General features: G+C 45.4%; 1 protein-coding gene across 3 annotated transcripts in view; it reads right to left on the bottom strand.

Moving 5' to 3' along the window:
- The window catches only part of grk4 (G protein-coupled receptor kinase 4), a 32,259-nt gene that overhangs the window by 3,764 nt on the left and 11,744 nt on the right, over positions 1-16,751 (bottom strand). Inside the window, exons 3-16 of one of the 3 annotated variants that reach the window (XM_062477839.1) lie at positions 14,670-14,782; positions 13,317-13,331; positions 13,088-13,165; positions 12,860-12,960; positions 10,487-10,579; positions 9,768-9,831; positions 9,525-9,665; positions 6,054-6,244; positions 5,904-5,941; positions 5,593-5,682; positions 5,193-5,401; positions 3,160-3,297; positions 2,655-2,792; positions 404-581 (exon numbers count right to left, since the gene is read on the bottom strand). In XM_062477839.1, coding sequence (XP_062333823.1) covers positions 405-581; positions 2,655-2,792; positions 3,160-3,297; positions 5,193-5,401; positions 5,593-5,682; positions 5,904-5,941; positions 6,054-6,244; positions 9,525-9,665; positions 9,768-9,831; positions 10,487-10,579; positions 12,860-12,960; positions 13,088-13,165; positions 13,317-13,331; positions 14,670-14,782 — 1,586 coding nt within the window. In that variant the 3' untranslated portion in view covers position 404. The remainder of the gene's footprint in view (positions 1-403; positions 582-2,654; positions 2,793-3,159; positions 3,298-5,192; positions 5,402-5,592; positions 5,683-5,903; positions 5,942-6,053; positions 6,245-9,524; positions 9,666-9,767; positions 9,832-10,486; positions 10,580-12,859; positions 12,961-13,087; positions 13,166-13,316; positions 13,332-14,669; positions 14,783-16,751) is intronic. The other 2 variants (XM_062477838.1, XM_062477840.1) reach the window with 2 other exon arrangements.

The raw sequence follows: 16,751 nt of genomic DNA, 5'->3' as shown, positions 1-16,751 counted from the left end.
GATGCCCCTTATTGAAATACCAAACAAACAGTGTCTGTGTGTGTGTTTTGCCCATACACTAGGACTAAATGTAAGTTGACAGTTAGTATTTTACTGAAGTATAGCACTCAGAGATTGTCTCTGAGTGCATTATAAATATAATGTATTATTATTATTGTCAATATTGTAGTAACTTCACAAGCCAAAAAGACATTCAATCAAAACCAGGCTCCAAAAATCTCAGGTATCAAGATCTTCCAAGATGGCAAACAACAAAATCAATAAAATGACAACTTTTTAAAACAAAAGATCACATTGACACATTCCCCTGAAAGCCCCTTCCCCCTCTCGTTTAGACAGGGACCAAGAAACGAGGGGGGGTTGCGGGAATAGTCATAGAGAAGGATAGAGAGAAAGTAAGTACCTTAACCCCCACCCCCTCGGACCGCCGCGGGAGCGCTAGAACTTGCCTCGCGTCTGAAGAGGCGGTAAAAGAATCCTCTCTTTGGTGGGGGGTGGGGTCGGTTCACGTCCAGGTCGGAGCACAGCGTCCCGTCCGTCTCATACACGTTGATCTCCTTGAAGCACTCCATCTCAATCATCTGGGGGTCGGAGGCCATAGGGAACGTTTGGTATGTTTGAGTGTCCCCAAAGAGAACACGAAAACTGCACAGTGGTGATACTTCAAGCTAGGGATATTATTGTATTATTATATTATTATGTACTGTATCTTATACAGGGAGGGAAATAGAGCTGGGCTCTTCCAACCTCTATCTCCAAGTATAAATGTATTATTGGTTTGATTGATTTTTGTAATTGAATAATAATACATGTCTAATTAAATCTGTATATGAGAAGACTCTAGGTTCTAGTTCAGTTTGTCAAAATACAGTGATTTCTTTTGATGTGACTGTTATTGGGTGTGCTCAAGCCTTCGGCGAGAGCACAACCTTTGTTCTCTCACATATATATTATTATTTTTATTTTTTTTTGCCCCCCTAAAACTCAGTCAATATTTGGCCTACATAGACAACGTAGGTGTCAAAAGTTTCGTCTTGGTAGCGATTGAGTTGCTTCTATTGGAATTTACGTTCCGTTGCATGGTTTAGGCTAAAGTTAAGTTTTTGTGGCGAAAAGTGAAGCTAACGGTGGCTAATTTGCTAGCCACAGTCACTGACGTTACTAACGTCACTACGTCACTAACGTCACGAAAACACGCGTGACTACCTTTGGCAGAACATTCGTTTCGCATCTGTTAACTTGGGGGATAGCTAGGCTAACTATAGCTTTACTGCAAGGCAGCTGCAGAAACGCCACAAGCACAAAGGCCAGGGTGATAACTATTTACTCATTTTACTTTGTGATATGACACACAATTGTGATGTGTAATGTACAGTATAAGCTGATATTATTAAGGAAGTACATCTACTTTCGGAAACAGTAGTCTACTATTTCACTGAAGTATTAGCATCATGACATTAGCCTGTGTTGCCCGGGCAACACATACTACAGTGGTCTATGATGTAGCGTTATCTGTTTTCAATCGTTAAAATAAACATTCCTCACATATACATTTTCGTTGTAGGATTTATTCTGACATTAGTAAACGATTTGTTGGTGAAATGACCATTACCTATGGTTTCAAACCAGTGTAGCTCACTGCAACGCTGTAGCTTACGCGAGACACACTACAAAAACATCTACACTACAGTACACAGCTGTTTAGGAAGTCAAACGGCGACAGAACATGTTCGGCACTCCCCTTACTTAAATCAAAAGTCTAACTACTAACCTGAACTTCATTGCCACAGCCTAAACGTTGTCAATCTGTTCATGAAAATAATTAATTTCAGCTTAAACCGTACAACGGAACGTTAAATCCAATTTCCAATCCAATCCGCAATCGCTACCAAGACGAACACAGCAGTGGTCTAGTACTTCACCGTAGTAGTACAATTTACCGGGGCAGCTTCTCCACACAGGGCTATATCGCATTTTGCGTTGTTACTGACAATGATCGCTACCAGTGAGCTTTTTATGAATGAGCGATTTTCCACTAAATAAATGTCAAGCTTATTTACGTTTTGGGGGGCATATTTTCAGTTAGCAGATGGTACTGTTTGAATCGCGATTCCATCTTCTACTGTCGGGTAACGTCGTAGAATAATCTTCAAAGGGGGTTCTTTATTAATGAATGAATGCAATGAGTAGGCTAAATGCTTGAAAATATCATGAGAAGGGAAAAACTTAAAAATGACGTTTAAGTCATAGAGATTAGGTCAATTTTTACACCGGTCTGCCAAATGTATTCGTTTTGATTCAACGATGAGGCTGCCTCTTGCAGGGGAAATGAGAAGACATCTATTTCATTCTACACTTCACTCGTATTTTGAGTTGTAAATGAGCAGCAAAAAAAAAGATGCTTTTAAATCTATGTAATATTTATACATAATAAGTAGGCCCTATGCATTTTTATATAAAATATACAGGAATATCAGTTGTAAAAATGGCATTAAAATCCTTGTACAACCGACGCAAGCAAGCACACCCTACAATTTCCCCAGAAATTGTACCCTCTCTAGTTTCTAGTATGTGTCTGCATTTGGCCCGTGTCTGTATCTAACAGAAGGACGTCATCACTGTGGCCCACTCTGGCCCGTCCCGGGCTGCAATACCTCGTTCTGCCAGGGGATGGAGACACTGCCTGTGACAAACTTGTGGTAGAAGTCATCGTCCGTTGGGTCAAGGTTGACACCTTTGACTGTGGAGAACTGCTCGATGTCAAGGACATCTTTACAGTACACGGCCCTTGGCTGCGAAATAGAGAGAGAGAGAAAGGTGGTGGGTGGAGAAAGGAGGAGAGAGAGCGATAGAGAGAAGGGGGGGGGGAAGAGAGGGTTTGTTTCAGGGTTTTGAGGAACAGAAGTGCTGACTCAGTTCCAAACTGACACTGACAATCTTTAGCACGTCTTATTTAGGCACCACCCTTATTTCCAGTCATCGATTTGCATTTTGCATGCTGTTTAGATGTGGAGGAATGTGTTTATTTACGGTAACACTGGTATTTCCTGTGTAAAGATTCTTGCTTCGGTGTACAGACTGTGTGTGTGTTTGCGTGTGTGTGTGGATGTTCTGTTTATGTTTTCACAGTCTATGTGTGTGTGTGTGTGTGTTCCTTACGTCTGGGCTAAAGGGTGGATCCAGCATGTTGGCCTCCAGACGTTTGAAGTTGATGTTTCTGAAGATGGCGTGCTGCTTGACCTCCACGGCGCCACGCCCCTGGCAGCCCAGACGCTCCTTGGGGTCCTTCGTCAGCAGCTGAAACAGAGAGAGGAGGTAGAACAGGATGTGACCTAATAGCGCATAATAGACGGGCATTGAATGCTAGAACTCGGTCATTCCAGTTCCACATTGTGATTCTGAAAACGTTCCAAACCCACCTGCCTTCTTCTCATTCATTTTCTTTGAAAGAATACGGCATCTGACCACATACTTCATACTTTTTTTGTGTGTGTGGAGAAAGGTCCCATAAAACCTTGTGTGCTAACAGATTGTGCACAATGTGTGCCAACTTACACACACACACTGGGGGAGTACTGAAGGCTTATATGGTTCATGGGATTCCTCCTCTGGTTAGCTCCCGACAGCTTTATGACCATCCTAATCCTTTTCTCCCTGTCTCTACTCACACACACAAACATTCCTACTGTATCCCATACTCTGTAATCCTCCCCTTTGTGCACATCCGACTCTACTCAAACATAAATCCTTACACTGACTTACACACACAGAGACACACATACACAACTCAGGGAGGCTATAAAGAAAAAGATAAATCACATGACTACCTAGGAATCTCGGAGTGCACACTGTCTTAAAGTGTCTGAAGTATTCCTGTGGTGAAAGTCAAGTGGCAACATTTTCGACTTGAAAATGTTGAAGCCAGCATGCTCTAGTTGTCTCTGAGGTGGTGATAGTTACTTCACCAACAACTTCATAGCACTCCACTCTCTCATCCTCTCTCACTCGTCCCTTCTCTGTTTCTCTCTCTTCTCCCTCCCTCTCTACCTCTTGCCTCTGTGCTTTAAAAAATCTCCCCTCTTTTCACCAGGCCAGAGAAATTATAAACATCTTCCGTTCTTTCACCCTCTCTGCTTTCAACTATTCTGGTCTGTGGTGATCCTTCTTGCAGATAAGAGGGCACAGACCATCTATCTCTCTCTCCCACTCCCGCTCTCTTTGTCTACCTCTTTAAACCCCTCCCCTCGCACTCTTGCTCCCCCATCTCAGCATTCTCTCTTGCCCTCCCGCTCTCTCTCTCCTTCTCTCCCTGGGGAGTCTTTGACTGGGCTGAACCTGAGGTCGGGATGTTCCATGGCGTCACACAAATGAGTGCCCCCCTCCCACCCCTGTAGCACATTGGTTCCCCCAGGAGACACTGAAGTGCAAGAAGCAGGGATGAGAGAATAGAGGTATAGGTCCAAAGAGTTAAGAAGTGTAAAAACGTCATGGGAGAAAGCCTTTTCCATTTTAAGTAATTTACCTTAACACCAAATTTATGACTCTACAAAATACATGTTATGTTATGCACTTTACAGTCTAAAATTATAAAAAACACTTGGAGTTTTTATGGTACAGTAGATTCTTTGTTCTACAATAGCCAACCAATAAAACAGTTATTGGTTTATCTGTATGAATTCAGTCACAGCCCGAAGCAAAGTACTCTATTGACCTAACCACAGCTCTTAATACCACATGGAGCGCACACAGACACACAAACACATACACACACACACACTTTTAACACCACTACACTAAATGTTCTGTCATGGATAAAGTAAATATTAGCACTCGTGACCTCGTATCCTGTGAAACACAGCCTCAGCTCTTATAATGCTACAAATGAACCAGCGTTCACAAAGCAGGGAGAAGTGGTCAACCTCACACACACACACACATGGTTTCACCTCATCCATGACCCTGGCAGTAGAACACGCTACGTTAAAGCTACCCTGTAGTTCTGTGTAGATGAGTGTATGTAGCACTAATTTATGCAAGAACCCGTGGAATAATGCTATAAATATGCACTACAACTTTTTTTTTATCTGCCTATCCAGTCATGCTCCCTCCCTCTGTCCCTATCCATCCTGTACTCTATCAGCCCTCCCTCCAGCTCCCTTCCAGCTCTCCCACCAGCCCTCCCATCATCTCACCTGTCTGCAGATGTCCTTGGACTCCTCTGAGAACTTATCGGAATACTCCTCGGGGTCCTCACGCACTCGTCTGTCCACCTCCTCCCTCTTCACTCGCTCCTTGCGCCTGCGGAAGGGGGACTGGCCTTGGATCATCTCAAAAACCAGGCAGCCCAGGCCCCACCAGTCTGGGCTGAAGGAATAGCTCTCATTCTGGATCACCTCTGGGGCTGGAGGGAGAGGGGGGAGGAAAGGAGGGAGAGAGAGAGTCGATTTAGAAGGACCATCATGAAGACAAGACAGAGAGAGATTGGAGTGACCCTCACAAACTCAAGGCTAGACAAGGCCAGAAAGATAGATAGAGGCGGACAAAGACAGAGAGATAGAGATACAAGGAAGTATCCGTTGCTGTCCCTCTCACCCATGTAACCGACGGTGCCCACTCTCCCTCGTATCGTCTCTCCGTCTGGGATTTGGACGGCCAGCCCCAGGTCAGAGATGCGGATGTGTCCTGGGGAGAACCAACACGCAAAGACGCTCAGGAGCACGCCATCGCCACGGTTACAAGCATACATCCTATAGTGCACACGTGTCCCTCTGTTGGGGCAGTGGTCGATGGCTACACCTGACCAGCTGATTGTGCCGGTTGTAAGGCTAAATAGAAGGAAGTAGAGGTGGAACGTTCTGGAGAGTTTCCAGAGAAACAAGCGGGTGATGAGGCTTGAAACTCACCACGGTCGTCCAGGAGAATGTTCTCAGGTTTCAAATCCCTACCGCAATAAAAAAAATGTTTTTATTAAGATTATCCCAATTTAAGTCCATATCCAAGTCCTTAACCAACAGACACATATACACCCAACCTCCCCACACACACACACACACCTGTAGACGATCCTTTCACGGTGTAGATCCTCCAGGCCACAGCAGATCTCGGCAGCGTAGAAGATGGCTCTTTGCTCATCGAAGCCAGAGTTGCCCATGTTGTAGATGTGGAACTTGAGATCGCCCCCGTTCATGATGGTCAGCACTAGACACAGGGCGTCCTTGGTCTCATACGCGTAGGCTAAACTAACCTGGGGGGGAATAGAGACAGAGAGAGAGAGAGGGGGGAGAGTAAGCGAGAGAGAAAGCGAGAGCGAGAGAGTAAGAGAGAGAGGGAGAGAGAGGGGGTAGAGTAAGCGAGAGAGAGCATTGATAGAGAAAATGCCGCATCAGATCAGGCGAGGATTGTGTTTGACATGACCTGGGATGTGTCCCAGGATGCATTGCAAACCAATACAAACACAAGCACACACATACAGCCCTCCAGTCTGAGGTCAAGCTGGACTAAAAGAACAACCACACCAGTAGAAGTACAGCATGAAACAACAACTTCATTGTGTCTCCATGGAAACAGTGAGTGAAAAGGCCACACTGCCTGGACAATGTGTGGCTATAAAAAGACACTTACAGTAACAAGGGACCACAGTGAGTACATACACAACTAATGTAACACTCACCCTCACAAAGTTATAATAGGGTTTCTGTGTGTTTCTATGTGTGTGTGTGTGTTTGTAGGGGGCGGTTTGTATGATTGTGCGTGTCACAACCACCAGAATGTACACAGCGTCAGAGAGAATCACGCTCTATTCCGCTCCTCTTCTCATCCTCTTCTCCCTACGCCTGCCTCTGGGTCAATAACACATGGGGCAGTTTGGTTTTGTGTGTGTGTTTACTGCACTGAAGAATTCCATCTGCTATAGGAATGCTCTAAAATATATGTTTGTAAAACCTATGCAAGAGAGAACAGGAAAAGCTTTGGGAGTGGGACAAATAAATAAACTCTCACTCACTCACACACAGACACACACACACACACTTGTTCAGTTCAGAAAGAGGCTAAGCTCAGCTCCTGAATGAGATAGGACAGGATCACCCTGTCAGGATCACCACAGTCTGCATCCCTCGCTCACACGTACACACACACACATCAAAGCCAACCCCTTACACAGCACTCCGCCGGCCTTCTAAAAGGAACACTCACACACACACACCCACCTCCATCGAAACTAACAGCAATGCTTCTGCACACACTAACACACCACATGTAACTAGTTATCAAACGACTTATAGAGTAACATCATGACACAAACCAAAAAAAAGTTAGGGGGGGGAGGGGGAGGGAGAGAGAAAGAGAGAAAGAGAGAGAGAGAGAGAGAGAGAGAGAGAGAGAGAGAGAGAAAGAAAGAGGGAGAGAGAAAGCGAGCGAGCGAGCGAGAGAGAGAGAGAGAGAGAGAGAGAGAGAGAGAGAGAGAGAGAGAGAGAGAGAGAGAGAGAGAGAGAGAGAGAAAGCAAGAGAGAAAGCGAGAGAGAAAGAGAGAGAGAAAGAGAGAGAGAAAGAGAGAAAGAGAGAGAGAAAGAGAGAAAGAGAGAGAGAAAGAGAGAAAGCGAGAGAGAAAGCGAGAGAGAAAGAGAGAGAGAAAGAGAGAAAGAGAGAGAGAAAGAGAGAAAGCGAGAGAGAAAGAGAGAGAGAAAGAGAGAAAGAGAAAGAGAGAGAGAAAGAGAGGGAGGGTGTACTTGACTTCCCTCTGCTGCTGCTGTTTGGTCAGCGTTGCTAGGCAACAGAGCCCCTCTCATAGGTAGAGAGGCACATGAAGAGGCCATGCTTCAGCCCGCAGCTGAGAACACACACACGCGCGCACACGCGCGCACGCACACACAAACATATTGTACAATCCGACACGTGTGCAACATAAGCTAGGGGAATTTACTGTACACCATACAGACACACACCATCAAAGCACGTACACTTTGTGCTGGAAAGAAACTTAATGGGACTAAATGTATGCATCTAGCAGATGCTTTTTCCAAAGCAGTTTAGGGGAAGATTTTAACCTGCGACCTTTATCTGCAGACAAGCGCTCTAACCATTGAGGCATACCCTCCCCTTTAGACACGCACACACAGTCAATGTCAATGAGATTACCCAGCCTGTGCTGTCCAACAACAGGTAAGAAGCGAGCTGCTTAATACGGGGGCAGCCACAGAAACACCACTTCACAGTGTGTGAGTGTGTGTCACCTGTGAGTCACCCAAACAAGGACACCCAACCAGAGAGCTTTTCCAATGCTTCAAAGTATCCATCCACACTCCAGGAAGAACCCTGGGAGAATAGTTGGAGTGTGTTCTGTTCTGTGTCCAGTTACCTGTGATTCATCTCAGTGGGACCGTCACCATGTCACACATTGTTCTTTATGGGGAGGGAGGGGGGAAGGTTTGGATCTGTCAGGGTCTTGACATTGCTTAATGCCATTACTAGGTTGACACTGGTGAACACTGTCCCCGCTGTACGTGTGACAATGCTTTTGTTGTGTTATAAAATCGCTCTGTGCAAAGTGTCCAAACTTTCTGGAAGACTTTTTACTGAAGTCTTCTGAGGTGAAAATCGGAGCTCTGGAGACGGTGTGTGTGTGAGAGTGTGTGTGTGTGTGTGTGTGTGTGTGTGTGTGTGTGTGTGTGTGTGTGTGTGTGTGTGAAAAAGAGAGAGCGAGAGAAAGAGAAACAGTATTCTTTCTCCTGGGTGTGTTAAGAGAACTGAAGGGGCTGTTCTTTTGCTTTGCTTGCCAAGACTGTGATCATGTGTAGCCAGACTGTGATCATGTGTAGCCAGACTGTGATCATGTGTAGCCAGACTGTGATCATGTGTAGCCAGACTGTGATCATGTGTAGCCAGACTGTGATCATGTGTAGCCAGACTGTGATCATGTGTAGCCAGGGCAGTTTTGCCAGTCATCGTGCCCAAGAGCAGACAAAGCATTGAAATGCTAACACCAACACAAACATCCACACCTCATCTCGTTCCAACAATGCTAATTCAATAGCACAGGTCCTTTTCTTGTTATTTCTACAATCATCTTGTGACGACAGTTGCTCCGAGCCAAAACCAAGAATCTGTTTCCTGTTTAAGCACCTGAGAAGATATTGTAAGCCAAGCCATACGAAATGTAACTTATACCTCATATTCCTCCAAGAAAGAGAAAGTACCCCTCACTCATGTGTTTGCCCATGACCGAAACACCGTTTTTTGACGTCAGTACTAAAGGTGCTAGAGTTCATTATGATTACAGTTTAAATTGGTTGAATAAAATACACAATACAGGATACCGCAAACCATGCATAAACTTAACAGGAAATGTAAAATGACACAGGTAGACCAAGGAAGACATACATTATTTACATAAACAAACATTGGCACACACACACACACAAACAAACAAAAACAGATAGACAGGGAGGCACTCTCATACACAAACACAGTGAAACACACATTATGAATCTGGAGAAAGTGTTGAATAAGAAAAAAGTAGTACTTACTACAAAACTACTGTTAACTTTTTCTAAAATGCGTTTTTCGTTTAGTGCCATTGCTTCACCTTTTCTCTTCTTCACGCGTTTCTTTTCCAGCTTTTTACAGGCGTACATCTTACCAGTGGCCCGAACCTGGCAGGCACAAACCTGAGAGGAGACACAGACAGGTTAGAATGCTGCTACATACATACACACACACACACTGACACACACACATTCACAAACACACACACAGAGAATACTTCTCACCTCGCCAAATCCACCTTTTCCTAGTACTCTGTAATGTCTGAAGGTATTTTTGGTTACTGGTTGCCTGATGGGGGGAGGTAGAGAGAGAGAAAAAAGGAGAAAAAAGTTATTCTACTTGTCCTTGACTGGTGTATAGCAATACATCCTTCATCCATGTATTGATCAGACTTGTTTCCACAATCTCCTTTGGTTACCCAACTCCTTTGGTTACCCAAGCAAAACATCATTCATTATTTACAACTCTTAAACAAACACATTGATGGTCCTTGGAAGGCTTTTAGTGTTACGTAGGTTTTCAAGCCCTAAGCTCCTTTGGTCGATCCTCGTTCTGAATTTATTCTTTACAGCACAACTTCTAAAACTCTCACTGTGAATTGTTTTAGACATGGCGTTCGGGGGATGGTGGGGTCAGGTGGCTAACATTGAAACTAGAAGTGAAACTACACTGTGAAACTGTCGAAAGTCCTGTCTAACCTGGTGGAGCTGGGAGGAGCGCGGGAGGGTAACCTTTGGTTTCACAGCACGAGGCAAGATCAATCAAGCCCAGAGAAACATTTGAAGCGATTTGAAGCAGTATTTTAACAGGATGATACATTCTGGATTTAATTACGCTTCCATATAACTTCGGTAACACCGGAATGTCATGTGAAACTGATGTTTTCAAGCTGAAAAAAATAGAGTGAACGGGGCTGACTTCATCAACCAATGGGAGTGCTCACCTCTCCAGCCACTTCCACTGCAGGAAGCGAGAGAAGTACATGGTCTCCTGGTAGGCAGAGAAGGGTGCTCCACTCAGGTACTCACGAGCAATCCTGTAGAGGGACAGTGAGAGGGATGAAGGAGTAGAACCGTGGCGGTGGGGTGGAAGGAGGGGGTGGGGGGGAATGCAAAGAAGAGGGATAAGAAGGAAGAGAAATAGACAAAAGAAATTGGTCATTTAACAAGGTAAAATCTAACAAGCCAACCATAACTGTGGACCCTCCTCAGACTCATCCAAAACCAAACAAGGTCGTTATTGACTCCAGTAAGAGAGTACATTCTAACCTAACTAAAACCTTATTTCGACCCGCGTTCGGCCAAGCTCTGACCGTGCGTCAACATTCTATGACGCTGGCATCATGCTGAGTCTCTTACGTTCCTCTGGGTTGCCAGGTTTGGCGCTGGGCAGGGGAGGCAGACATTCCACCCCCCCACCCACTGCCCACCCAAGGGAGAGATAGAAGACTGAAATGTTTCCACAATGTTACACTCAGACCTTCATTGGAAACGGTGTCTGTGTATGTGTGTCCTGTTCAAAGGAGAGCTTCAAGAAAGGAGTGTTGGACAGTGCTCAGTGTCAATACTACACCGTGAAATATAAAATATGCCTTTGAAATGAGAACATTCCACTCAATTCAACCAGGAAACGTGGCCTTCTGGGAAAATGGTCTTGAAGGAGCCGGCGGTTGGCTAGAAAATCCCTGGAACGCCTAATCTCACCCCGCCAGACTGTCTGTGTGTGCGTGTGTGTGTATCTGTTGTATGATCAAGTCAGAAGACTGTTGTTTCTTAGTTTTATAATGGATTGGAGCTCATATGTGTTTCTAAAATGACCCAACAGGGTCTAGAAACCCTTAGCATAGCTTACCTTTAGCATTACTTAGCCACTGCCTTGGTCAGCCCTAACATAGCTTAGCCATTGCATAGCTTAGGGCTAGCATATTTTAAGATGTAGCTAACGTGTGAACATGTTACGTTGAGTGTGTAAGTGTGTGTTTGTTAAAGACCACCGTACGGCAGAATTTTCTTATATCCTCAAAATTGTTCCACCCCAAAAAACAAAAGTATCCTTGATAATTCACAAACAAGATCATGTTATGGCCATCCATTTTCATTCTTTCTCCTTTTCTGAGAAATGTTTTGGATAGCGGAGTTCTGGTCCTCAATCCTGGTCCTCAGGGATCCCCTACCCTGTATGTTTTAGATGTTTTCTTCTTCCAACACACCTGATTCCAATGTATGGTTGTTATGAAGCTCAGCAGAGGCCTGATAATAACTCATTCATTTAAATCAGGTGGGTTAGAAGAGGGAAACATCTAAAACATGCAGGTCAGGGGGTCCCTGAGGACCAGGGTTGAGAACCACTTGCGTAGAACATTCCGCAATCCAAAACTGAACTTTTATTTCTCAGAATTGAAGGAAAGATTATTAATATGGATGGCCATAACATTATCCCATCTTTTTGGTGAATTATCAAGTGCTATGATATCAGAAAATGATTCCGTACGGTGGCCTCCCGCACTTTGTTTCTCCAATGGAAATGTTGCTCAAAGCGTATCATAACACCCTGCTTTGATACATATACCTCAATTTGCATTGCAAGCATCAATATTTTCACCCTGTAGTACTAGACAAAGGATATGTGTGTGTGTGTGTCTCAGATTGGACATCCCATTTCTAGAAGGGGCTCAGTTCTGCATAAGGGCCAGAATTACTATGGGAAATAATCCCTGATCTGTTCTGTTCATTCCTCCTGGCTCTGGGGCTGTAGCAGGAAACTAAAACACCTGCAAGAGGGTGTGTGAGTGTGTGTGTGTGTGTGTGTGTGTGTGTGTGTGTGTGTGTGTGTGTGTGTGTGTGTGTGTGTGTGTGTGTGTGTGTGTGTAAAAGTGTATAAGGGAACACTGAGGTGGCTGTTGTTCTCATGCCAGACGTCCGGATGCCCTCTCTGCCCGGTACTTTCTTTCATTCGGCTCCATTTTGTGTGTGTGTGTGTGCTTTTTCATAGTGCTCCAGGTGCCAGCTGCCTCATCATCATTACTCTGACAGGGTGAGCTCTGTCCAACACACACCATGCCCTCCTCACACAGGCACACACATACACAACCCTAAACATCCACACTCACCTCCAAACGGAGCCTTTACTGCACACGCAAACTCTCCTTTCCAACATTGCTGTTTCAGGTGCGTACCTCGAAACACCATTCCTTACGATAATTGAAACCATTTTAACCAGTCAGATTTGTGCTGTGCATGATTGATGGGTCACGCAACCAACGAGGTGTCTTGGTGCACCCAACTGACAGGTGTCGAGGCCAATGAGGCGACAGTACCTGGTGCACTCGTTGAAGAGCTCCTTGCAGGGGGTCTGCTCCAGCTTCTCACGACACTCCCCCACCACGTCCTGAGGTATGTCTCGTAGATGGGCCGCTGACTGGAGAGACACACAGGAGATACACGTCGCACACTCACATTGAACCAGCATGTGTATGTCATGTTGTGTAGAGTTGTTTAGGTGATGCGATTAGCTGTGTGTTTGGGTGTGTGTTTCCTGTACACACCCCATTATTAAAGTATGTGTCTAAAAGATTCAGTCCGTAGTCCCTCCTCTTCTCATCTGGAGCCAGCTGGTACAGAGCCTGTGAGAAGAAGGACACGGGTGAAGAACAAACACACACACAGGTCCTTCTAAACCCTTTCTTGTCTTTGAGTTTGACTCCAGGACGTCTCATCCCTCTAAATTCTTTCCAGAACCATCCCAATTCTGTTCCTCTCTTCTGTTCTCCTCACCTCTTCATCATTCCACTAGTGGAGATAGACAGAAGAGAGAGAGAGAGAGATAAAAGAAAGAAAAAGAGAGATAAGAAAGAAAGGAAGAAAGAAAAAGAAAGAGAGAGTAGACCCGTCATGACTCCATAATTAGCCCGCCACCCCACAGTGGAGAGAGGTTTACAGTGAGGGTGATGATGTCATCACCAGCAACAACTACGCCGACAACAAGCCCCCCAGCTTAGTCAGAGAATCAAAATGGCTGATGTGTTTCTCTTCAACGTTGTAATTTTTGGCGAATATAAGATTTCGCTTGTGCGCTACGCCTGCTTGCATTACCTGTGGCAGTTCCTATCTATAATCACATCAAATCTTGAGTATGTTCTATGCTGGGGCGGAGACCCGAATGTTTCAGCGCTGGCTCCGCCCCTGGTCAGCAGCCATTATGACTCATGTTTTCAGGGTCACACCGTAGCAATTCTGGACCCTTTTTCGGCAAGCTGGGTGTTGTCTTTTCTTTTTTCGTGGAGAAATACAGTAGAGAAAAGGAGAAAGCTATGGACTTATATGGCCGTGCTGAGCCATCCATGGAAACGCTGTCTAGGAGGTTGTTGCTACACATCATAGTATAAGCATGAAGCAGGACCCACGCGGAATCAACAACCCACGCCTGTTAACAGTTTTCTTTATTTTTTCTGTCTCTGAGGGTGTGTGTGTGTGTGTGTGTATGTATGTGAGGGCCCTCTAGAGAGACTTGACTAATGTACGTATTCATTAAACAAGCAGGATTTCTTTCTCCCTCCCCCCTCCTGTTTTCCTTTCTCAGACACCTCCAGGGGCCTAGACACAAGCCTGGGCCTGTGTTAGCTTGCTCACCCAGGGGACCAAGCTCTGACGTGGGCTTGACCTCATGGAGAGAGTGCATGAAGCATGAGGAGGATGTGGAAGGGGGGGGCATGGATAGTTTTCTGACAGCTAGTCCAAGTTCCTAATCACTTCCCCCTCCTCTCCCCCTACACACACACACACACACACACACACACACACAAACACACAACTCTAGCCCCCCAACCAAGACCAGGCACAGAACCAAGCTCCTTCTCCTGTAGGCCAAGACGCAGACCTACCCCAAGGGAGCAGGCAGAGGCAGTGAAGAAAGGAGATGAAGGGAGGAAAAGAGAGAAAGGGGGATGGGGGGAGAGGTTACAGACAGGCTTCCAGGTAGAAGAGAAAAGAGAAAGACAGGGAGAGAGAGGGACGGACAGAAAGAGAGACAGAAAGACAAAGAGAGAGACCGGAAGTGAGAGACAAGAGACAAAGAGAGCGATCGGGTCCGAGAGAGACAGAAAAGAGAGACAGAAAGACAGTTCTTACCACAGCGTCCATAAACTCGATGCAGCGTTTGAGCTCCGGCCTAGTGTCACAGTACTGACGGAACAGCAGTCGGCCAATCGGCTGCCTCTCACACAGACTGCTGTAGTCCCTGTCTAGAGAGAGAAGACAAAGAAAACCTGGTTAGAGAATTGTGTGTGTGTCTGAGAGCCCAACCGGATGACACACACCACTAACATCAGGTAGGAGTAAAACTGTCAACAAAACAGCAAAAAGAAATTGTCATTGCGTAGAGTTATGAAACTAGCAAGAGATCTGGAAGAAAACTGTCGAATATTTGGCACTGTGTGCATGTGTGTGTTCAGCCAGGGTTTTGAATCATGTGAATGAGTGTAGAGGCCAGCATTCTTCCAATGAAAAATTTCCTCTTTACGTACTAGAACCCCCCCCTCTCTATCTCTCTCTCTCTCTCTCTCTCTCTCTCTCTCTCTCTCTCTCTCTCTCTCTCTCTCTCTCTCTCTCTCTCTCTCTCTCTCTCTCTCTCTCTCTCTCTCTCTCTCTCTCTCTCTCTCTCTCTCTCTCTCTCTCTCTCTCTCTCTCTCTCTCTACTTCTAAAAGAAAAACAACTCAGAGAGGGAGAGGGGGAGGGCAGAAAGAGAGAAACTATAGACTATCACAGTACACGGCCTTGCTATGCTGCCAGCATTCTGCAGCTATGTAACTCAAGAGATCCGTCTCCATTCGGACATGTAGGAACATACATGTGTGGTGTGTGTGTCATACAGAGGGGCTATCACAGATTGGGTTTAAGATCTTCTTCAGTTGTCAGTAGTTGAATGACCCACATTCCCAAAAAACTCCACCTCCACTACATCATAGAGCAGACTGCATAGACGCCCTGGAAATGAAGCATTATGAGCGTCAAGAAAAGGAAAGAAGAGTGAGAGAGAGGAAGGAGACAGAAAAAGAAAGGAAGAGAGATGTGGAGAGAGACAGAGGGGGAGATGGACAGAAGACAACGGTTTACTTTTTATCATCCAAGCAACCCCCCGAACCCCTCTGTAACATAACGAGGTGAGATGATGGTGAACATGATGGTGACCAGGGAGACTCCACTGTGTCTCGGGCCCTTTAAGAGAGAGACACACTCAGTTGATGTATGAACTACCAGATCAACATAGATGTGTCTCAATGACCCATCGATAACGCCCACACACACACACATTGCACACACGCAAACATCGACACACATTCATGAGGATCCACACGTGCAACATGGTCTTTGATGAACACACACACACACACACACACACAGGCAGGAGACGTAGAGACTGCAGCCACCATGTAATGTAATCTAGCTCCTTAAGAAGTACTTCTTACTCAAAGGCCAAGCCGATGACTTTACCAAGACACCACAAAGACATAGCTGCAGCTTGATTCTTTCACATGATCTTAAATGTAGGTATGTATGAATGTATGTATGTATGTATGTGTGCGTCTGCTAAATGTAAATGTGTGTGTATGGGAGGGGGAGGGTAGGAGTTTTTTTTATTCTGTGTCTACTGTGATGCATGACACCCCAAATAGCTGCCTTGGCTATAGACCCACACACGCACGTACGAGCACACGTGCACACACACACACGCACTTCTTTACGCTTATTCCTGAAGCATTCATGCAAAATGGTGGAATCAGTTTCGCGCCAACAGACCTCCAGCACATGACTGCTGTGTAGCCTGCTGAGAGAGAGAAAGGCATTTAGGGTAATTCCAAAGCCTGCACAGATTACATCCAAACATCTAAAGATGTCTATTTCTCCCTCTTTTCTTTTTCTTTCTAGTTAGGCCCGTTCTCTACCTTTCTCTGTGTATAATTTTTCTTTGTCTCTCCTTCTTCTCTGTCTCCTCTCTCTCCTTCTCTGTCTCCTTCTCTCCTCTCTGTCTCCTCTCTCTCCTTCTTCTCTGTCTCCTCTCTCTCCTTCTCTCTGTCTCCTCTCTCCTTCTTCTCTGTCTCCTCTCTCTCCTTCTCTGTCTCCTCTCTCTCCTTCTTCTCTGTCTCCTTCTCTCCTCTCTGTCTCCTCTCTCTCCTTCTTCTCTGTCTCCTCTCTCTCCTTCTCTCTGTCTC

This window comes from Osmerus eperlanus, chromosome 14 (genome assembly GCF_963692335.1).
Source record: "Osmerus eperlanus chromosome 14, fOsmEpe2.1, whole genome shotgun sequence".
NCBI classification, from domain to species: domain Eukaryota; kingdom Metazoa; phylum Chordata; class Actinopteri; order Osmeriformes; family Osmeridae; genus Osmerus; species Osmerus eperlanus.
This window is presented reverse-complemented; position numbering and strand designations above follow the sequence as displayed.